We start from the raw sequence: 23,193 nt of genomic DNA, 5'->3' as shown, positions 1-23,193 counted from the left end.
GGGGGGTGCAGGTTGACGGGCCGGCTCCACTCCTGGAGGGGGCGGGGCCTGAGGCAGAAGGGGCGGGGCTAGGGAATAGCCTTGCCCCAGAGTTGTTCCCGGGCTGGAGGCTTTGAATTAAAATCACAGAAAAGGGTCCGCAGCCACTACCACGTGGCCAGACAGCTGCCTGGAGTTGCTGCAGCTCTTGAAAGGGCTTGTGGCTCTGACCCCTGCCAAGGTAGCACCATGAGCCATTTCAATAGGATCCTGATGTCAGAGCCACCACCTGGTAATTCAATGGCTCGGGCATCAGGATGTAAATAGAAAGTGGCCAGAGTCCGGGGGCTGGGTTAAAGTCCTAGGTGGGCCGGATCCATCCCCCGGGCCGTATCTTGCCTAGCCCTGGCATAATGGGTTACCGGGAATGTTGCCGGCTGATACGGTAATAGAAGCAGTGAGCGGAATATGATCAGGAGGACTATCCCGCCTGCTCAGGCTACCAGTGAAATCGCATTGGCTTTTCCTCCTCATTTGTTGCTGCGGCTTTCAAGGTGGGCGCCCGCTGCGACGGCCTGATTGACTGGAACGAGTTCTGCGCACACCTGCTGCTCTATTACAGAGACAGGGACTGCACGAAAGCCCAGGAGATCTTCCAGAGCCGGGAGCCCCTCATCCGGCACTGTGTGCAGAACAAGGTGAGCAGAGGGGAGCGCGTTGGGCGAAGGGGTGGAGGAACTGAATTGTAACTGGCCATACCACTGCCCCGCAGCCATCCCCGGTGCTACATTCCTCTCGTCTTCAGCTACATTTTTCCCTTGCAAAGGGAAAACAAAAGGATTTAAAACTTGATCTTTACTCCTTTCCCCCCCATCTTTACTCAGTACCATGGGAATATTTTTAAAAGCTGGAGGGCTGCGCCCCCAGCTGAGGCCAAGAGCAAAGCCCCGGTATGCAGGGCCGGCAGCTAGAATATCAGATGCTATACTGCATGCCAGGGGCTCTAACCAAGACCCCAGCACACAGGGCTGGCCACGGAGCCCCAGGTATGTGGAGTGGCAGCCGAGAACCCAGCATGCACGGCCGGCAACCAAAAACTCAGTGTGTGGGGAGGCAACACGGACCCCAAGCGCCAAGCCGGGAGCCCAAGGGTGCTACAGCACCACCAGTTCCCATGTCTCTGTCTTTACGGCAGTTTTCCTAAAGCCCCAGGCAGCAGTTGGCAGAGTTTTGTGTTTCTCTGGAAGTGTCGTGAGGGCAGTTTCTTGTTGAATTTCTAGCAGAAAGTGAAGAAAAACTTCCAGATTTGTTCCGCTGCCGGGCAGTAAAACATTTCTGGCCAGGCACTTAAATCTAGGGAAGGTTAATTCAGTAAATGAGCCGAGTCGTCATTTGCTTATTTCACTATCATGTTGGATGAGCATTTCCTGGTCACTTTGAAGGAGAATGGTCAAATTCTAGCCTCCCATTGAATGTGATGGCTGACTTACAGGCAGGTATGTAATGTGACATGGAGAACAGAAGGAGAACTGATCGTTGGTGCAATATTTGTCTTGGCTTTTCAGCAAGCGCCAACTACCAGGATACTGGCCATCTCTTCCCCACCCCCACTCTGGTATGTAAGTGTCAGCAAGGGAGGAGTTCTTACTACCTGGGACGGCGCTCTGCGTATTCAGAAAACATATGAGGTAAAGAGATTGGTAATCGCATGGGGGTAGAGGGGTTTCATGCAGTGACAACGCAACATGTGGGAGTAATTCAGCATCCAGAGTGCATTCAATCGTTGTCTCTAGGAAAAATTCTTCAGGAAAATTTAACTTTGCCCCCACATTTTGATTTTCTGTAGGGAAAAGGGAAATCAAAGCTTTAGCTCCTTGGGCCCTCGGCTGCCCACCCAAAGGGCTCCTGCAGAGCTGGGGCTGCCAGGGTGAATGGTAGCTACGTGGTTTCATGACTCCCTGGACAGCCAGTTCTCTGACTCTTAGCCTGACTAGGGCACCCAGCTCCTCTGGGATGTAGAAGTCCTGGTGCAACTCCTCAAGAGAACTGCTGTGGAACTAGAGAGCCTAGTAGCACTTTTGGGAAATTCTAAAATTCCTGCTTCATCCCAGACCTCAACAAAAGGTTTTCCAAAATCTCCAGATTTCCCTTAAACTGGAAATTCTGAGTTTAACCCCTCCCTAATGAGAAGCCAGTACCCACATCTATAAACTGCTTCGTGAGTCTCCTAGTAGCCGTTCCATCTGCCATGGGGAAAATAAAGGGTTTGGATTATTGTGTCTCATTAAATGCATTTCATCAGCTATCATTATATGGGATCAGAATACCTGTCTGTCCACCTCTTCCTGTTGTCTCTCAGCTACAATTGAACAATTTGGGAATGTGCAGAGCACCTAGCAAAATGAGATCCTGGTCCATGACTCAGGCAACTAGGGCTACTGCAACACAGATAAATACTAATGCAGATGTTCGCGCAACACAGAGTCAACCTGTGGAACTCCTTGCCAGAGGATGTTGTGAAATCCAGGACTTTAACAGGATTCAAAAAAGACCTAGATAAATTCATGGAGGATAGTCCATCAATAGCTATTAGTCAAGATGAGCAGGAAAGATGTCCCTAGCCTCTGCTTATCAGAACCTGGGAAAGGGCAACAGGACGGATCACTTAAAGATTCCCTGTTCTGCTCATTTCCTCCGGAAAAACTGGCCACTGTCATAATACAGTATACTAGGCTGGATGGACCTTTGGTCTGACCCAGTTTGGCCATTCTTATGTTTGGGAAGCTGAGGTTAGCAGTGTATCTTCCTTTTACAAGCATTGTGGCCCTCGTGCTACAGAGAAATTCCTGCTGAGGGCCTGCAGTGGGAGATGAAACATTCATAGCTCCTAGCAGAATCAAGGCACATTAACCTCATTTGGGAAAGTCTCTTCGGCTCTTTATTGCTGAAGGTGGCACCGGTGCATTTCTTCTGAGAGAGAGTCCGTCTTTTTAGAGTTCTCCTGTGCGGCTTGTTTCCTAACAGATTACAACGGATTCCAAAGACTCTCCAGCTGAAAAAAGAAGATTGAAATTCTGGACCACGGATGCTGCATACATGGCAAATGTCCACAAAATCGCAATAGCCACCACCTGCCGGGATATCCACTTTTTTGACGTGTCCACAGCAAACCTCTTGGAAGAGTTTCATTTATTTGGTACAAGCTAGGGTGTTACTAATAGGAGGGGCCCCTGTTCGTGCTCCCGGTGTCTATTCTGATGTTTGGCTATGAATCAGGCTTCTGATTTCCAGCATTGCTGTCCAGGGAGAACACACCAGGCTATTTGAGTTTAAGGCACAGGATCCTGGGTATTTTGGAAAGCAATAAACCAAACAAAAATCCCTAGTTGCTACTCATTACAGTTGCTGAGGCTCCTATTGTTGCTCTCTCTGGCTATGTCTAGACTGCCGCTTTTTATCGGAAAAAGGTATGCAAATTGCGCTCTGTAATTTGTGTACCTTTTTCCCATAGCTTTGTCAAAGAGGCTTTTCCAAAAAATGTTGGCCCAAATACACTGGGCCAAATTTTGGAAAAACCTCCTCTTTTGGAAAAGCCCTTTTTCCTCATGGCACAAGGAAGACAGGGCTTCCAAAAGAGCATGTCTCTTCTGCAAAAAATGTCAAAAGAGCAGGCGTGTTCCCTGGATGCAGTGGAGTTTTTCCGGGATACCGGAAAATCTCCGTAGTTGAGACATAGCCTAATATTGCTTGGGCCATATCTTCACTCTACAAAAACTGCCACTGCCACGATCGATCTTCCGGAGTTCGATTTAGCGAGTCTAGTTAAGACTCGCTAAATCAAATTCAGAGGATGTCCCAGCCAGTGTCCCGTACTTCAGCTTCCTGGCAAGAGCAGAAGAAAGTGTTTGCTTTCATCAGCCTCCTACTGTGGGGATGCCACCAAGATTGGCTTAAGGCATGCCAATTCCAGCTACATACTCTATGTAGCTGGAGTTGTGTACCTTAAGCTGAGCTGCTGGGTCTAGTGTAGACCAGTTCTGACTACTACAACTGCGGGGGCGCGGCAAGTGAATGCAAGAAGTGATTGGGGACAGGCTGAGCTGCCAAATTCAGATCCATTTCTAAATTTCACAACACTTCAGTGAGCATTTGGGACCAGCATGTTAGTTCACATCAATCTCTAGTGATGATTCTGTTCATAACTATAAGAGCGCGTAGGTGATCATGAAAATAGAAAAGGAAACTAGACCTCATTCCAGCCTCTCTCTCTTCATGCATAGCCAAGGAATTTACACTGTTCAGTGCCATTAACAGTGATGAGTTCCATGCATCTCTGTCTTCTCCCACTGCACTGAGAGAATAAGACCCTTTTTTATGTATCCCGGGGAAAATAGATACTGAGGAAGTGAAATAGGAAAAATAATTGAGTAATTCTAATATTCCATTTCATGTTCTCCCCTTCCAGCTCTGAAAAATGTTCCAACTTCATTGCACTACTGCTATAACGCAAAGGTACAGTGACACCACACTTCGAGTTCCAGTGTGTGCTCATAAAATTATCTGCAACCGTTAGTGCTTCTCCCCAACACGTAAAAGTGTTTGTGATCATTTGTGCCAAGCTATAACTCTTTGAAGGGAGGTCACAGTCTAGAATTGTCTTAGATTTCAGACTCAAGGCCCCCTCCAGATTTCGGTCACAAAGATTTTTTTTAGGAGAAGCCCGTCACGATTCAGGGTGAGAAGGAAAGTTCATTATTACTTCGAGGAATAAAAAGGGTGCTCTCAGATTTGAAACTCGGAGTTGTTTAGGAAGATTTTCTAGCTATAAGTGACTTAGGAACAGAGGATTTGCACAGCCGAGCCTTCTCTGTCAACTTCAATATCCTGCTTCTAGCAGAGGTGGGCACCTGATGTTTTAGGGAAAGATAAACGTGTCCCCACCCCTATGAAGGACAGGGGTGGGAACCGCTTTTGGGTGAGGGCCACTGGGCCACAGAAAAATCAGTGAGGGGCTGCACACAAGAAGCAAAAAAAAAACTCAAACACTCACTGATGTGCCCCTGACTGAGGAGAAAAACACTCCCCACATTCCCTGTGCACGCCAGAGCCTGGCGGGGGGAGGAGGGGGAGCAGGCTAGTAGATATTGTGTGCTCCAGCTCCACGTGGGGGGCATTGGGGAGGCTGGAGGACCAGTGCAGACTCCCCACACACGGGTGGGCGCACTGAGCTTCAGTGGCCGGATCCAAACCTCAGTTGCTAGATCCAGGCAAACTCACGTGCAGTGAGTTTGGGGCATGGCATGGGTGTGTTTGGACCCGGGGGGAGGGGTATGCTGTGTCAGAACTCTTTGCAGGGATCCCCAAGGTGCACACAGCCCCCCTACTTGAGGCGTGGCTTTGGCCAGCGGGGACATAGCTGGGTTTTCAGCAGTGACTCAAGCGCAACTAAATTCAGTGCATGTTCCATCAGCTATTAACCGGGGGCAGATGGAGCGGACAGAGAACATCCTCCGCTTCTCCAGGTGAATCCCAAGGTCTCCCTCCTCCTTTCTGCTTCTGTTTCCCTGCCAGTCCTCAGGGGGTCGCTCCTTGCTGCTCTGGGGAGATGACCGCGGTGGCGTTCACCTGCTCTGGCTGCTGCGCCCGGATCTGGGCCTCTTTGAAAAGCCCTTCACAGATCAATCCGGGCCACAGAGAGTCTTCATGCAGGTGGGAGCGGAAAGGCGCCTTCCAAGATGGGGCTAAGTTCTCACTGGCCCAGCTCTCCTTTGTCACTGACCTTCTTTCAGATGCCATAGAAAACAGAACCAAGGCCAGGGAAGAGGGCCCAGTTTAGGTCAGCCCCTTCTCTGTCCCACCTGCCTCTCTCCTGCCATTGCACCCTTCCCTCAAGTCCCCTCCCACAAGGGACATGGCCTCCAGGATAGCTGGGGACGGGGGCTGGCGTGGGTTCGGGCCTCCTGCACTCACCACGGCAACGGGAGCCACGGAGAAATGTTCTGCCGTCACCTACCAGGCCAGCCTGCTTTCTCCACTTCACCACAGCGGCTTATGGATGAGATAGCTCTGCACGCACCTCTCCCGGGGCCACAGGAGCATGCCGGCAGCAGCACGGAGCTGGCAGCCAGAAGCCACTCTAGCCTCACTGCACAGCCAGGAGGCACGTGGCGAGAGAGGACGGAAATTAAATTGCCCTGGGGCAGCAGGTGAGACTAGGAGAAAGGAGCGCACAAGCCTGCAGATGGGCCTGGGAGACACCGGCGGGCGGCAGGGGAACAAACACGTAGGCTTGGTCTACACTGCCGGCTTTTGCCAGCAGACAGTATGCAAATGAAGCGCTGATTAGCATTTTGTTGGGCTTCATTTGCATAATCTATTCGAGCGGTTTTTGTGCAAAACCAAGCAGTGTGGACATGGGGTTTTTGCACAAAAATGAAACGTCCACACTGCTTGGTTTTGCGCAAAAACGGCTCGAATAGATTATGCAAATGAAGTGCAATGAAATACTAATCAGTGCTTCATTTGCATACTCTAGCCAGCAGTGTAGACCTAGCGGTAGAGTCCACCCCTTCAAGCTGCTGTCAGGGGGGTGCCCTACTAGAAGGATTTGAGGACTGACATTGGCCCTGAGGTAAATTAACACTCCTGTGCTAATGAGTACCAAATGCTTCCCACCTCCCTCAGGATTTCTCTGTAGGTCCGTTCTACTGCAGGGCTTGCCTAGCTGCCAAAGCGAGAATAGCACTGACCTGTATCCAAGGGATACAGGATTTGGACCCAGCTCACACAGGCAACACAATTCTGGAGGTACTGCCTCAGGCAGCCCTCAAGTCTACCAAGGTGCTTTTTTAACGCCTCTGCTCATGACTTTCCCCTACACACACACCCCGTTGTCTGTGTAGAATGCCTCCACTCTCTTAGCTGACGTGACCTACGAGCCCATGGGTAACTGAAACATCACATCTCCACTGTGCCATGAGCCAAGTCCAGTTGTCCCCAACCAGAGAAGTCCTCTCATAGCAGTATGTTTGTGGGTAGTATGAGGAGGACAAACAGGGAATCTTCTCAAACAAATAGTGCCAAGGGCTCTTTAACCCCCCTTCCCCCCCCCCCACACACACACACACACCTGTGTGCTATACACTAATCTCAGATCTCAGCATCTGCAAATAGTGGAAGGGTGGGGGAATTCGGTGTTGTGAAATATTAATTTCTACAGAGCTGGGCAGGTGTAGCAATAACCAAATTCTTTATTTAAAAAAAAAGAAAGAAAAGAAAATGGTTCCCTTCAAAATGTGAAAGCTGCCCAAGGTAAATTCACATATATTTAAAGAAAATAGCCTTGGATGCTGCTTTTGGGCTGAGATAAAAGGCCGAGTCTATGAGCATCCACAAATTAGAGGAGCATCTCTCGCTTTCAGACTGTAAAATGCTTTCACTGCCTTAGGTATATGTCAAAGAATTTGAGGCTGCAATAGCGCCCAAGCATGTGAGCAGCATTTCTTGCTGCTGTTCTCGGTTATAAATAGAGACGTTGTGGGTTATTTTTAGCACATAGGGAGTGGGGACGGAGGGAACTAGAGAAATCCTTCCCAATGAACTGTTTTCAAGTTGAGGCAAACATCACGGGTTTGTATCTGGTGGACAAGAATGTAACAACTGTCCCATGCCAACCCTTTCGTGCCCGAAGCCTGGAGACATTTGGTTCTGGATCTGAACTGTGCATCTTGGGCTCATCTTTAATCCCATCATCAAGTCATTAATCACACTGCCCTGGGACAAAATAGTCTGTTGGGTTGGCATGCCATCGTAAATGTCATAGCATTAGGCTCAGGGCTCATTCAAACTTCTCTGCTAACGCCTACATGTCTTTTGATATTGCAACCCGTCTTTGGGCATGCCACCTCCGTTTGCTTTGCAACGGGCAATCGGGGGGTGAATTAGCCTTGTGACATTTAAATCCCTTGTTTTCCCCCAGGAAATTAAAGAGCACAGTAAGTTCCTGCTATATCAAGCCATCCCAGAGGTGCACAAGGAAGCTGTTTCCCAAATCCAGTATGTAGCAGAAGGAGAGCTCATCATCACATCCTCAGGCAGTCCCAAGACCTCTGTGGTGATCATGGATGTTCACAGAAAGAGAAAAGTTTACACCTGGAAAATCAAGAAGGTAGGGTCTGTCTTTCCAAGCTCCACTCCCCAACCTCTGGCCAGTGGTTTTATTCCAGATCTCCTAAGAGTCAGGCAAAAAGGTCACAGTCAGGTATGCTTTATATTACCATGTGGCGGTTTTGATGCTCACCAGAGTTTCTCATCTCTTCTGAACTCTCTTGGGTACTCATCCCCTTCCCCTTACCCCAGTATCTGAGCACCTTCCAATCTTTAGTGTATTCAGCCTCACAACACCTCAGGAGGTAGGCCAGGTCTATTACCTCCAATGCCGGTAGGAACTGAGATACAGCGAGACTAAGGCCTAGAGCCACATGGAGCTGCAAGGAAAGAAGAGACTGGAGCAGAGGGGCTGGGTCCTAGGTGGCCCACAGCCCATGTTGGTGCCTAAAGTACCAGGCTACAGAATCATTCTCGTTGTCTCTGAAAAGGAGACGTGTCAAAAGGTCCCGTTGCTCAGTGGTTAGAACACACTCCAAGGGAGGGAGGTAATCCCTAAGAACATGAGAATGGCCATACTGGGGCAGACCAAAGGTCCAACTAGCTCAGTATCCTGTCTGCCAACAGTGGCCGATGCCAGATTCTCCAGAGGGAATGAACACAACAGATAATCCTCAAGTGAGCCACCTCCTGTCACACATTCCCAGTGTCTTGACAAATAGAGGGTAGGACACCATTCTTACCCATCCTGACTAACAGCCATTGATGGACTGATCTTCCGTGAACTTATCTCACTCATTTTGAGCTCTGTTATTGTCTTGACCTTGATAGCATCCTCTAGCAAAGACTTCCACCGGTTGACTGTGCGTTGTGTGAAGAAGTACAGGTTGAACTTCTCTAGTTCAGCACCCTCTGGAGCTGACCGATGTCAAACTCAAAGAATTTGCTGAACCACAGAGCCAATGTTGTTTAGTACCACTACCAACACTTCCACTGCTTGCTGGGGTCTTAGAAGACATTTAGGGGTAAATTAGAGCTAAATAACAGCACAGAACACTGAGACAAACAAACAAACAAAACTTTAAGGGACCATGGGAAACTTAGCCATACTCATGGTAAGTGGACATCCGGCTAACTAAAATGATGCCGGACCACAGATGTTGCCGGACCAGAGAATGCCAGACTAGAGAGGTTCAGCCTGTCCTTTCTTTCATTTGTTTTAAGGAAGTCCTTAAAATGAATTGAATTCCTGTTCAATTTCTTTCTGCCCCTCCACAATGAATTGAATTCCTGTTCAATTTCTTTCTGCCCCTCCAGCAGAGGGGTGAATTGCCTCCAGGGCTCCCATGTCCTGGGTGGGTGCTTTCACCTCTGGGCTAAAAATTGTAAGATAGACCCCAACACCAGATTTTGAATGGGGTCTGGTCCAGTAGCACGCCCAGAGATGGCCTACTGGAGTAGGCCCCAAGAAATGAGTGAGCAAATGCCTGTTTTTCCCTGGTCCATGGGTCACTCAGGGATTTAGATAGGAGACAGGCATTTACACATGGAGAGCGAGGCGGCTACATGCATGCTCAGAGGCAGAAACACAGGCGCCAAGGAAACCTTTACCCCAAAACTGTAGGTGCCCCCCAAGTGACTTTAGACACCTCCAGGGGTCAGCAGGAGTTGTGAGACTCAGACTGGAGACTAGCCACCTAAACCTAAGACCTAGGCACTTTTGTGGATCCCATCCAAGGTAACATAGGTATTCGATGACAGAACAGGGGATTGAATCTGGATCTCTCCAGCTCCTGGCTAGTATCCTCAGGGTCATTCTTCCTTTCCACAGGGTTGCGAATTTATCAGTCTTTTCCTGTCCTTTTTCAGTAGACAGGAGACATGTATTTTAGGGGAACCGGGAGGTGAGAACCCCAGGCAGCTTCCCCTGCTTCCCATGGGGAATTGTGAGTGCCGGGGGAGAGGACAAGGACAGGGCTGCTGATAGAATTGCTTAATGAAATTCAGAGAAAATAGAATTTGAAATCAAATCTTTGGAAGCATCTAAATGAGCTCCATTCTGTTCATTGTGGTTTTTGCAATCGGCTCGTCAAACAAAATGCCGCAACACTGAAATCAAAATAGGCCTACAGTCACAGAAAAATGTAGTCATGGACAGAAAGACTTGAAGCCCTCCTATCCAGCCAGAAATCCTAATTGCAAAGTGCAAAGGTTTCCTCTGTGTGTCTGAATAGATTATGTGAGACTGGGGGAAAGTGCATTTTTGAATGATAATATTTAAGATCATCTTTGTGACTCTAAATTATTCCCAGAATCCTCTCTGTATTAATCGAGAATACAAAAGTAACAATTGCTGCTATCTGAATTTTAACGTCTGTCCCAGGGAAGATAATGGAGCAGGTAATTAAGGAAATCATATGGAAACACTTGGAAGGTAATAAAGTGATAGGGAATAGCCAGCATGGGTTTGTGAAGAACAAGTCATGCCAAACTAATCTGATAGCTTTCTTTGATAAGATAACGAGCCTTGTGGATAAGGGAGAAGCGGTGGATGTCATATACCTAGACTTTAGTAAGGCATTTGATACGGTCTCGCATGATATTCTTATTGATAAACTAGGCAAATATAACTTAGATAGGGCCACGATAAGGTGGGTGCATAATTGGCTGGATAACCGTAGTCAGAGAGTTGTTGTTAACGGTGCTAAATCCTGCTGGAAAGGGATAACAAGTGGAGTTCCGCAAGGGTCTGTTTTGGGACCCGTACTGTTCAATATCTTCATCAATGATGTAGATATTGGGATAGAGAGTATGCTTATTAAGTTTGCAGATGATACCAAACTGGATGGGGTTGCAAATTCTTTGGAGGATAGGAACATAATTCAAAATGACCTTAGCAAGTTAGAGAAATGGTCAGAGGTAAACAGGATGAGGTTTAATAAAGAGAAATGCAAAGTGCTCCACTTAGGAAGGAACAATCAGTTCCATACATACAAGATGGGAAGCGACTGTCTAGGAAGGAGCATGGCGGAAAGGGATCTAGGGGTCATAGTGGACCACAAGTTGAATATGAGTCGTCAGTGTGATGCTGTTGCAAAAAAAGCAAATATGATTCTAGGTTGTATCAACAGGTGTGTTGTAAGCAAAACTCGTGAAGTCGTTCTGCCGCTCTACTCTGCACTAGTTAGGCCTCAGCTGGAGTACTGTGTCCAGTTCTGAGCGCCACATTTCAAGAAAGATGTGGAGAAATTGGAAAGGGTACAGAGAAGAGCGACAAGAATGATTAAAGGTTTAGAGAACATGACCTATGAAGCCAGGCTTCATGAACTGGGCTTGTTTAGTTTGGAAAAAAGAAGATTAAGGGGGGACATGATAGCGGTTTTCAAATATCTAAAAGGGTGTCACAAGGAGGAAGGAGAAAATTTGTTCCTCTTGGTTTCTGAGGACAGGACAAGGAGTAATGGGCTTAAAGTGCAGCAGGCGAGGTTTAGATTGGACATTAGGAAAAAATTCCTAACTGTCAGGGTGGTCAAATATTGGAATAAATTGCCAAGGGAAGTGGTGGAATCTCCCTCTCTGGAGATATTTAAGAACAGGTTAGATAGACATCTGTCAGGGATGGTGTAGACGGAGGTTGGTCCTGCCTTGAGGGCGGGGGGCTGGACTCGATGACCTCTCGAGGTCCCTTCCAGTCCTATTATTCTATGATTCTATGATTCTATGAATTGCAAAACTGAAATATGAAAAGGGAAAAAGGCCTCATTCCTGAGGGCTTGTCTACAGGATGGGGTAAGATGAGTTCTAAAACACACTAAAACATTGCTTGCTAATTGGTCCTGGTAGACTCTGCTGGTGTGCACTAAGGCTACGTCTACACTATGAGTTTTTTTGGCAAAAAATATGCCAATGAGGGACTCATTTGAATGATTCGCAATCTCATTTGCATATTTTCTGCCAATCCAGTTTTTCGCTAGGGTTTTTGTGGAAAAACAAGCAGTATGGACGTTTCCGTTTTGCACAAAAACCCCTTTTCCCACAGAAAAAGGGGTCTTTGCCCAAAAAGGAAACATTCAAACCCTAGCGAAAAACTGGATCGGCAGAAAATATGCAAATGAGATCACGACTCATGCAAACAAGTCCCTTCTTAGCATTTTTTTGCTGAGAAAACTCTTCTCATAGACATAGCCTAGGTTCTTTCATGTGCTTTGACATTGTCTGAGGCTAGGTCTACAATACAGAATTGTTTCCCTACAGCTATGTAGTTCAGGGGTGTGAAAAATCCACACCCCTGAGCAACATAGTTCTACAGATCTATGTCCCCTGTGTAGACAGCCCTGTGTTGGCAGGAGAAATTCTCCTGCTGACATAGGTACCCACTGCCAGTGAGGTGAATTAATGATGCAAATGGGGACTGACTCTCCCATTGGCACAGAGCATCTTCACTTAAGCACAACAGTGGAGTCGCTGCCTTGGTGCAGCTATACCGAGGCAGTGCTTTAAGAGTAGACAGGCTCTGAGTCTCTTCCTAGTCAGTCCTCCGTGCACGGCACAGCCTCAATCCACAGATGCTTTGCATAGACAGTATAAACATTTGCAAAACATGGATTGCTTTTTTCCTGGTTTTTCTTAGGGCGTAAAATGCTTCGACTACTGCAGATCCCTGAATCTGCTGGTGACCGGAGGAGCGGATCATGCCGTGCAACTCTGGAACCGATATGTCCCGAGCTGGCCAACGGCGACCTTGCAGGGACATCATGCAGCAATTCTGGCAGTGGCCATCCACGAGCCCCGAGGACACGTATTCAGCTATTCCAAGGACTCGGTTGGTCAGATTTGTGCTAGCCTCTTGTTCGCTTGTTCAATGTGCACCATGCCAGACGGATGTTTGAGACAAAGAACATGGAGGTGCTGCAGCAGGAAGGGTGGGGATTCAATAGGGGGCGCTCTTTTAACTGAGTCATGACTGAATAAATGCCTGAGTCAGCACGTAAGGGGCATTATGTGTCCAAAGAGGCCCGGTTGTGGCTGGATTGTAAAACCCATGCGCTTCCACCAGTGGGGCCCCAGGCAAGGTGTGGGGGGGCGTCTCTGTGCCCCAGAAGGGGTGTGGCCTCAAGTAGAAGGGGCAGGGCCAAGGGGAGTCAGTCCCCCCTGTTCTCGGAGCCGCACTCCAGTGACAATGCAAAGGCGCCCGGGGCTCCAGCCTCTGTCGTTGCCACAGTAACAGTGGCAGTGGCCGGGAACTCCAGGCTCCATTGAATCTCCATCCTCCGCCCCGTCACCGGGCCTGGCTTCCATCCATTTCTTTCATCTCTTGCCTTTGGAGGTGGTTGCTATTATGGTACTTTGAATTTTTTTTTCAGGCAATTAAAAGAGGGGGAGAAATTTCTCAGCAATTAATAATTCTAAGCCAAATGAAGTGCTGAAAACAAGAAATGCATGTACCTTTGCCATAGGTGGGCAGTGGGACTAGCGACAGCAGAGATGATTACCATCTGCCATTTTCCTAAAAATCAGGGCTAGTAAGCAAGGGTTTTTCAGTGGTGCATGAGGCTGTGGAACAGAGAACAGACTACTAGTCTGCCCTTCCAGACACATACAAGCACTAGCCGATTTACCTTGGCATTTTGGAGATGGGGCGAGGGATTTGTTCTCCCCTCTCCCAATAGCCCCTCTGCCTGCCTGAGGTCTGTTCTCTCCCCACCCCAGGCAGCCCCCCAGCCCACCAGGGACCTGTTCTCTTCCCACCCACCCCCCGAACCCTTCCACCAGCTGTGAGGAATCTATTCTCTCCTCCCCCTCAGCACTGCAGCCAAGGATGGGGGGGGAAAGGTCTGGGGCCAGGTGGCTACTCATTGGTGTGCTGGCAAGCAAGATGGAGATGCCCCAGCCCTACTGGCCATATCTTTGGTGGTACAGCTGCCCCCAGTGATCACTTTTCAGAATAGTTCTGCCCTGCAGACTTGCTGTCCCCCGTGGCTACTCTCATATGACGTTCCCTCCAAACAGCCTCTCCCTGTGCATGTTCTGGAAAACTGTCGCTTTCCTGCAGCTTCCAGTTCTCCCAGCACTGCCATGCCCTGATCTTGCTTTCAGTCAGGAGAAAAGGTACCTGCCTACCAAATTTGGTGGCCCTAGCTCTTACTATTTAGGGGGTGTTCTTGAACAAATGGACTTGCAGACAGACAGACAGACAGACAGATAGATCCAGCCTTGAAGCCGTGTGAACTATTTTGGCCAAATTCAGTGACTCCAAAGCACTTTGCGAAATGGTGTTTGTTTAATAGAATTGTTTGGTTTTTTGGCGGCGGGGAGGGGGGAGGACAAATATAAAATACTTCACTTTGACATTTTGAAATGGTCAGAATACAAGCAAAACATCAAAGAGTTTTGTTTGACCCAAAATCTTTTTGCTTTTAATTTTTGGTTTGTTGAAAATGGTAAAACTTTTAGTTTTCATATCAACTCAAAAAAATCTTTTTTTTTAACTTTTGAAATTGCCAACAAACCAAAAACCATTATTTTCCCTGTTCTACTAATGATTATGATGCATTTTGTAAAGCTCAGATGAAAGTCTCAATGTGCATGTAATTTATTAGTCCAGTAGCACCTTAGAAATTAACAAATATACATATATAATATCATGGCTTTCCTGGGCAAAACCCACTTCTTCAGATGATGAAGTGGATTTTGCCCACGAAAGCCGTCTCTAAGGTGCCACAGGACTACTTACTGTTTTTAAAGTTATAGCCTAATGCGGCTACCCCTCTGAGACTTTTAAACATGCAATTTATTGCAACTGGACTCACTTTGGCAGTGCCCTTAACTCTGCCAGAAGATGGGGTGTGGAAGGAAGCACATAAGTGACAAGAAAAAAAACATCACGAGGCACAATCATGCATCGCTCCATGGTAAATAGAAAAGATCTTCCTGAGTCACAAAGTTCAGTTTTGACCTTTTCCAAAATTCGGGAGTACACAGAGCCCCTGGAAGCCACCACGAGCAAACAGCAACCCTGGCACATAAATAAATCCCAGCTTCTCTCCTTTTCTCAGGTCCTGAAAGTCTGGGATATTTCCTCACAGGCTTGTCTGCAGACACTGGCGCTCAAGTTCCCCTATGTCGAACCAGAACAGATTCTAGAACAGGGGGATTTTCCCTTCTTGTTCATCCAGCAGTCTCCCCACCTCCTCCTAGTCTCCTGTGCTGATTACATTGGATTGTTGAAGCTCGCACATGTCAGTCCGGAGGAAGAAATGCTGGCGACCCATGATGCACCATTATGCGGTGCTCTGTACAACACCACCTTCCACCAGGTCAGCACTTCTGAGAACGTTATTGATCAGTGCTTTCTAGCAGGGTTGGGCTTGAACCACACTTGGATACAAATGCAGAATTTAAACTCCTGTATGTGCTTGCCTATGAGATACTCATTTGGCCCATTATAGATCTGGGGGCATCCAAGAAAATCAGTTCTAGATTTTGAACGCTCTAAAGTTTGGGGGGTGTTTGGAGCTGGGAGTGTGGTTCAAACCCCTCTCGAGTTTCTACACTAGATTTACAAGGGAAACCACTTCCAGGAAAGTGATTATAAAAATATCATTATGGACTTTTGGTTTTCTTCTCTCCAAGTGACTTTCCCAGTCCAGTTTATGAAATTAAAAGTAAAAAACTGGCTTTTTCCAGTCACCAGAAACACATGCTTCACCAGCAATTTGAGAATCCAGTTGGGATAGATTTTTGGATGTGCTTGTGCACTTTTTCACTCAGGTGACTTGCGCTGCACAAATCCTAATGCGCTCACACACGAACTTGGATGTGCACATCCCTCATAGAAGCGTGTGTGTGTTGCCCATGCAGATACGTCTCTGTATGGAAGTTAAGAGTCTGCATGTGTTTTTTTTTTTTTTTTTTTTAAAGGGTGCAGGCAGAAGTACACAAGCACTTTTGCAAATCTGATCCACTATCCAAAACATCATCCCCGTGTTCACAGATCTGCAATGACGCATGCAAGCCAGGAAAGAACCCAGCTTCCCCTCTCAAATGCACTAGGCAGAAGGTTTTGGACAGGCCTGGGTCTACAACCATGCTGAGGAGCTGGCAGCTCTGGCTGCTCCACAGACTAATCGGAGGATTTCTTTCCCTTAATCCCCACAGAGATCTCTGACCAACAGCCCACCCTTTCAGCTGCATGCTGCTTCCAGGGTGTTGAAGTGCTTTGCTCCCAAGGGACTGAATGCTGAAATCCTGAATTGATTGCCACTCAGGCAAAGCTCCCATTGCAGCGAATGGGTCTCAGTGTCTAACAGCCCCTCGGTTAATCTCCATAAAATGCTACAGAGCAAAAATGCCTACGGAATTTTATAGTCCAGTGGTTTTTCAAACTCTGGGTCGTGGTCCAGGACTGGGCGGTGGAATGTCAGGCACAGGGGTTCGTTGCTGCAGGGGGATCAGGCGAGCAATGGGGGGGCTAAGGCGGCTCCCTGCCTGGCCTGGCATCGCAGACTCCAGAAGTGTCTGGCAGCAGGCCCAGCTCCTAGGTGGGGGCGGGGAAAGAGTGTACGCACTGCCCCTGCCCTGAGCACTAGCTCCGCCCTCCCATGGGCTGGGATCCTGCTGCCAGCTGCTTCTGGGGCGCAGCACTGTCTGCGGTGCCAGGAGGGGCAGGAAGCTGCCTTAGCACCCCTGCTGCACTGCTAACCGAGAATCACTCAAGGTAAGCCCCTCCTGCCCCAACCCTGCCCCTCCCCCCTCCGCTCCCCCAAAGCCAGAGCCCCCTCCGACAGCCCGAAGCTCCCGTTCTCAGCTCCACCCTGGAGCCCACATTCTGGTCACATGATGTTGGGTCGGGGACATCAACAATTTTCTTCAACTGGGTCATGAGAAAAAAAAGTTTGCAAACGGCTGTTAAAGGACTTTTTCCCAAGGATGGAGACGGTGATGAGCTGACACAGGCATGGGCCCAAAAGTGGAAAGAGCTGGGGACCACACACCAGAGCAAACCCAGGGCACAGCTGGGACTAGGCTGCTCCGTCTTCAAGGGCACATGTAGAGGGCCGCCCCTGCTGAGCTGGTGCAGCCTGCAACTCTTTAAAGCAGATCTGTGCTGCACTGGCACAATTGAGCCCATAGGAATGAGGGGCGGAAGGCACTTTAATATAGGCCAACGGGTATTCCTGTGAGCCGGGCACTTGGGCAGCCTCCCAGGAGAGATTCAAATGCCCAGCTGATTAGCAGAGCGCCCACAGCTGGCAGCATGTGTTTCTACTGGTGGTGCACATCCCCACATGCCTGGGTGCACATTACAAAATTTATTCTGCACAAATATGGACAAAATTAAAGCAAACACTAATTAACACATTCAATCCCTGCACTGGGCAGGTATTCCTCCTCCACCCCGTTCCCCTCTGGAGAGGTATATTTCTGAGGAACAGACTTTTCAGTGCTTGATTGAAAGGTTAGAATGAGAGCACACTGAGGGAGTCATATTCTCCTCCTCCTTGCTCTGAGACCAGAAGAAGAGCAAAACTAACCTTCCCTGGCTTTAGAGATTTCTCCACGGAGTTGCTGTGGAAGGAGAAAAGCCAGAACTTGGGTTGAGTCTTATTCTGTAATAAAATCGCCCTATTTTAAAGCTGGTAAGCCGGACAATGGGATGAAACAGCTATACATTGTTCATTGGTTTCTTTGTGTTTCCATGACCCCGAGCAGGTGTAACACTAACAGGCAGAATTGAACCTGGGGCATCTGGAGCTTAGTGCATGAGCCTCTATTGCATGAGCTAAAAGCCAGCTGGCTCTCAGCTATAGCTGTAGAGCAGACTCATTCTTCTCTCTGTAAGTCAGGGCTACTCAACACGCAACCCGCAGGCAGAAGCCAAAACAAAAAAATAGTCTATATAATGGTCTCCTGTTGGTATGAGTTTTACTAGTTAAATTCCTGGGCTGTCATTGCTCATTAAAAGTTCTGTCCTATGGGTGAAAATCGGTCAATATGCATTTTATTAATATCAGTAGAACTGACTTAAATGGGGCCTGTGTGTTGTGTAGTCTTGCCTTAACTTTTGTTTTTATGCCTGTCTGTGTGAAATAAGCTATTTGCATATATTTGCATATATATATTTGTATGTATATGCAACCACACTTAAGTTGTGCCCCGTGGCATGTGCTGTGAGTATCGTTGTGACCCCTGGGGCTTCCAAAGTTGAATAGCCCTGCTGTAAGTGGTCTCAGTGTTACTAGATGGGCTAGTGGACCTCACCCATGCAGCAGTGGGTTTATGCACTTGTGTCCCTCCTGTCTGCCCCTCGTTAGGAATCACTGAGTGCAAATAAGGTGAAGCAGAGCTTCTCACCCAGGGCAGCTGGCACGCATTAGTCAGTCACTTGCTTTGACTGCTTCCCAAACCAGCTGGAAAAGCACAGTCAAGGTTTGCATGCCCTGGAACTTGTGCTGAATCACTGTCGGAAGCCACAAGAAGAGAGTTTCTTTGTTTCGGGGCTGGATTCCTTCAGCAGTAAAGAGGGAGGGCGAGGTTAGAACAACCAACTCCAGCCATTAACTCACCCAGAAAACAAGTCCATGAGTCTTTTAAATCTCCTCCACCTTCGTGGAAGCCTGAGTTCATGTTGTGGTTTGGCTTGGCCTGCGCCCTGTTTGGCTCCACTATCTGTTTCCATGTCAAAGGAGAGCACTTGCCAGGAAATGCAGGAAAGAGCTGGGAAGCCAAATACATTAACCCTTTTTAGTCAGTGTCTTTGAATATTCAACCAACCCTGACTAAGTATTAATGTCCAGTGTCTGCCAGTAACGATTTGTTGTCACTTTGCCTTTGCTGCGAGGTTTGAAAAAATCCCATTGGCTCAGGAAACATGACTTTGGTGAAATCTCCAACACCTCCCAAGCTGGGCTGTGAAGCACTTGGGTAACTAAGTAGCTTTGACATCGTTACACCCGTGTCAGCCGACGGTCAGGGCAGTGTGTGTGTGTATGTTTCCGAGAAAAGGTTTAACATCTGTGTCTTTACTGCTAGGACCGGGGTCCCGTCGCAGAGGGTGGCCAGCAGGCCAACAGATGCCCCGTTATATAGGAAGAGCTTATTACACCTTAGATTTTAGCTGCTAGAACACAAAGTTCCTTCACAGAGGGCAGCCTAGGAAAGGCTGAAAAGGTGCCCCAACGGATCTTGTCACCTGGGAGTGACACAGATCCAAACGCCCAAGCTCTCCCTATGTCTGTCCCTTTATGACCGGCTGAAGTTCTTTTAAATTGTGCTTGGTTCTATTACAGCAACTGAAGGAGTCAGGTTAAAGCTTAAACAGTTACAGGTTTATTAAAGAAGCTTATAAATCATATGGTTACAATGGCTATTGCTCTATTTCTTAAATGCTAGCAAATATATATATATATAGGTCTTAAAAATGATTACAGGAAAAAGGTAAAGATAGAAAATAGAAATAATGGTACCAAGTGACAGCTTAATCTTTAAAGAGCTCTAACACTATGTATATATATACTTAAACAAAGGACCACATCCAGGTACAATTTTTACCCCTTTCTGTGCCTCTCGACTCCAGCGTGTCAGGCCAGGGCCGGTCTCTCAATTCCTAGGAAAGACGAATACGAGGTCCCCTCTGAAACCTCGGGAGATCAAACACCTAACCCGACCAGCAGATAGATGGTAGATTGACACTCAGAGAAAATATGCTGCTGGACCCATCTTTATACCCCTGAGGGCCCGTATCCTCTTTCTTATCTAAGAGGCCAAATTCTACTGGTCCGTTTTGTGGCGCCAGTTCTTACAAGCAAGTTTCAAGTTAATTTACACTTGTAAGAGAGGAAGATAGCTAAATTAGGAGTGCCGGATTTTCTTGTTGGGCGGGAGATTCCTCCCCCCGCGGACGGTTGTGTGTTCGTATCAATATGGGTTAAGTCAAGGACATGATGTACAGCCTCTTGGTCAACAATTAGTTTGACCACCCTCCTATCTCTGCTTACAATTGGTCACGGTCACACAGCCTGGGCCTTCTGCTCTGTGTGCCCTGTATGCTCCAGGCAAGCAAAAATGGATGTTACAAGGGGGGGTTCCTGTCTGGCTACAGCCCGTCTGTGAAGTTAGAAACTCCTTGCCTTACCATCGTACCACACAGCTAGTTGTGTGGTGCCCAGCTGCCTTGTTCAATAAATTCCATGTCCATCCTCTGCCACAATCCCATGTATCTTCCTCTTATTTTGCCAGTCAGCCTCACTTCTTTCCATTTGTCTGCAACACATTCGCTTTTTAATATTCCCCAGCCACAAATAAGCCCCTCTTTAGCTCTGCCCTCCTCTCCCTTTGATCTCCAAATTTCAACCCATTCTGTAGCCTATATAGCTAATGTGCTGGCTTACCCATGAATATATAAATTTATTATTTCCTTATGGTTTTGATTATATGTTTATTATAATAAAAAAACAGCAAACAAATTGTCTGGTAGCACTTTATAGACTAACAAAACATGTAGATGGTATCATGAGCTTTTGTGGGCACATAAGTTTCAGTAGGTTTATATTGTCAGTTTGGTTGTATCACAAGGGACTTACAGGCCATATCATGTATGTCGCACTAAGGCAAAGCTAGCATGCATCTGTTTGAGAACTTTCACCCAGACAGCAAAGGACAACTTTCTAGGTTCAGGATCTTTCATCTAGATAGGTGATAAGAATGACTTTCTATGGATTAGGGAAAACCCTCAAACTGAGCAGGTACATCATCACTTAGAAAACCCCGAAATAACTGGTTGAGACCAGACCAAATAACTGGGTAGGATAGAAATAACAAATGTGATAGAACAGAATAATTAACTATCGGACCTGATCCTGGGACACAGGATCTGTCAACCCTAAAGTTGGTAACTAGAAATTCGTAAATAATCTTAGATCAGTCAACAATTCCAAACAGTGCTAGTGCCAAAAGAGAGCGCATTTCCAGCCTGACACGTCTGCTTTCAGAGATCTTTATAAATCACATGCATTTTGAATGGGCTGACTCCAGTCTTTTCTGAGTGGTTTTGGGATGCTCATCACTTTCACACTCAGCATTGTCCCACATGTGACTTGCTTATTACTGATTTTTGTTCTTCAGTACAAGTTGAACCTCTCTAATCCGGCATCTTCATGACCTAACTGGGTGTTAAACCAAAGAATTTGCGGGCTCATGGGAGGATTTCCTGGACTACAGGAGATCAATATTGTCTAGCAGAATGACCAACGCTTCCACTGCTTACTGGGCTTTTAGAATATGTTTAGGGGCAAATTGGACCTAAATAACAGCTCAGAACACTGAGAGCCAGGACTGGTGGATGTAAACAAACTTTATGAGACCACAGGAAACTTGGCCACATCTATGATGTGACATTTCATGAAAGATGTGGAGAAATTGGAGAAGGTCCAGAGAAGAACAACAAGAATGATGAAAGGTCTAGAGAACATGACCTAAGAAAAAAGACTGAAAGAATTAGGCTTGTTTAGTTTGGAAAAGAGAAGATTGAGATCATGTGCCCATGATAGCAGTTTTCAGGTATCTAAAAGGGAGTCACAAAGAGGAGGAGAAAACTTGTTCTTCCTGGCCTCTGAGGATAGAACAAGAAGCAATGGGCTTAAACTGCACAATGGAGGTTTAGGTTGGACATTAGGAAAAAGTTCCTAACTGTCAGGGTGGTTAAACACTGGAATAAATTGCCCAGGGAGGTTGTGGAATCGCCATCTCTGGAGATATTTAAGAGTAGGTTGGATAAATGTCTATCAGGGATGGTCTAGACAGTACTGGGTCCTGCCATGAGGGCAGAGGACTGGACTTGATGACCTCTCGAGGTCCCTTCCAGTCCTAGTATTCTATGATAAGTGGACATCTGGCTAACTAACATCATGTTGGACCATGGATGTTGCCAGATTAGGGAGGTTCAACCTGTAATAGATAATATATGTCCTACGGAGTGCTTATGACCAAAACGCCAGGCACGGAAAATTATTTTGGGTGTTCCATGGCAGTTTAACAAGAAAAATCGAGTGGTAAGCTAAACTGACTAAGCTGCTTAAGTCTTTCACTAAGGCATGTTTTCCAGTCACTCTTATGGCTTGTTTCTGAACCCTCTTCACATTTATCAGCATCCTGCAGCATTAAATATGCCGGCCCATGGAGCAGGGGCAAAAGAGGCAACTGCCCTAGGGCCTGGCGATTCAGAAGGCCCCAGGACTCCTGGCTGCTGCTATCACAATGGTGAAGGCCCTTTAAAATGCCACCAGAGCCCTGTGCAGCACACTCTGAGCCATGCTGAAGTGCAGGTGGGGGCGGGGAGGCTAGCTACAGCCCCATCCTTCTAACCCCGGCCCTACCACTTCTGCCTGAGACTAGGGTTGCCAGGTGTCTGGTATTTGGCCCAGACAGTCTAGGATTTGCGGCTTCTGTCCGGTAAAAAAACCATGTAAAATGTCGGGTATTTTCTGTGTTTCTCGGATGGAAGGCCGCTTGGGACATTCTTCCCCTGCCGCGTCTAGTGGGGGCAGGGAGAATGTGGGGATTTAAAGGCACCATGACTTTGCTCAACAACTTTGGTCCCTGTGGTTGGGTTGTTTTTTTTTCTCTACCAATTTTTTCCCTGCCATGTTTGGTATTTTTTGTTAAACTATCTGACAACCCTACCTGAGACTCCTCCCCTTTTGGGAGCACGGAGGTGCCCTCTCTCCCGTCTGGCAATTCTGTCAGCCCTCCCAGGTATTGAATAATTAGTTGGACACTGCACTGGAGAGAGAAGATTGTAGAGAACAATCCTCCACTGGCCCCAATTGACTCAAGTGTTTATTGGGAGTGATTTCAGTGATTCAGTTCAATGGATATACATGGAACAGTCTAGAACTGCCTAGAACCAGTCACTGTCTAGGTTAGAGAGGGACCTGAAGTGGGGAATTTGGCTTTTCTGCATCATCTGGTGGGCTGATGTGCCATCCAAGGAAGAGGAAGCCCTGTTCCAAATGGAGATGCTGTTCCCCACCTTTCCTTGAGGCTTTCCTTCTAAGCAAAATGTAACGCAACACAAAGCCGGAACATTTCAAACCATGTTCTCTCTACTGG

At 47.4% G+C, this 23,193-nt stretch overlaps 1 protein-coding gene across 3 annotated transcripts in view; it reads left to right on the top strand.

The window, feature by feature from the left end:
* LOC102463174 (cilia- and flagella-associated protein 337-like) overlaps positions 1–23,193 on the top strand; it is an 81,362-nt gene that overhangs the window by 7,225 nt on the left and 50,944 nt on the right. The window contains exons 3-10 of one of the 3 annotated variants that reach the window (XM_075903989.1): positions 534–677; positions 1,545–1,667; positions 3,004–3,175; positions 4,445–4,491; positions 5,551–5,688; positions 7,958–8,146; positions 12,716–12,907; positions 15,141–15,401. In XM_075903989.1, coding sequence (XP_075760104.1) covers positions 534–677; positions 1,545–1,667; positions 3,004–3,175; positions 4,445–4,491; positions 5,551–5,688; positions 7,958–8,146; positions 12,716–12,907; positions 15,141–15,401 — 1,266 coding nt within the window. The remainder of the gene's footprint in view (positions 1–533; positions 678–1,544; positions 1,668–3,003; positions 3,176–4,444; positions 4,492–5,550; positions 5,689–7,957; positions 8,147–12,715; positions 12,908–15,140; positions 15,402–23,193) is intronic. The other 2 variants (XM_075903990.1, XM_075903991.1) reach the window with 2 other exon arrangements.

Source organism: Pelodiscus sinensis, chromosome 20 (genome assembly GCF_049634645.1).
Source record: "Pelodiscus sinensis isolate JC-2024 chromosome 20, ASM4963464v1, whole genome shotgun sequence".
NCBI lineage: Eukaryota > Metazoa > Chordata > Testudines > Trionychidae > Pelodiscus > Pelodiscus sinensis.
This window is presented reverse-complemented; position numbering and strand designations above follow the sequence as displayed.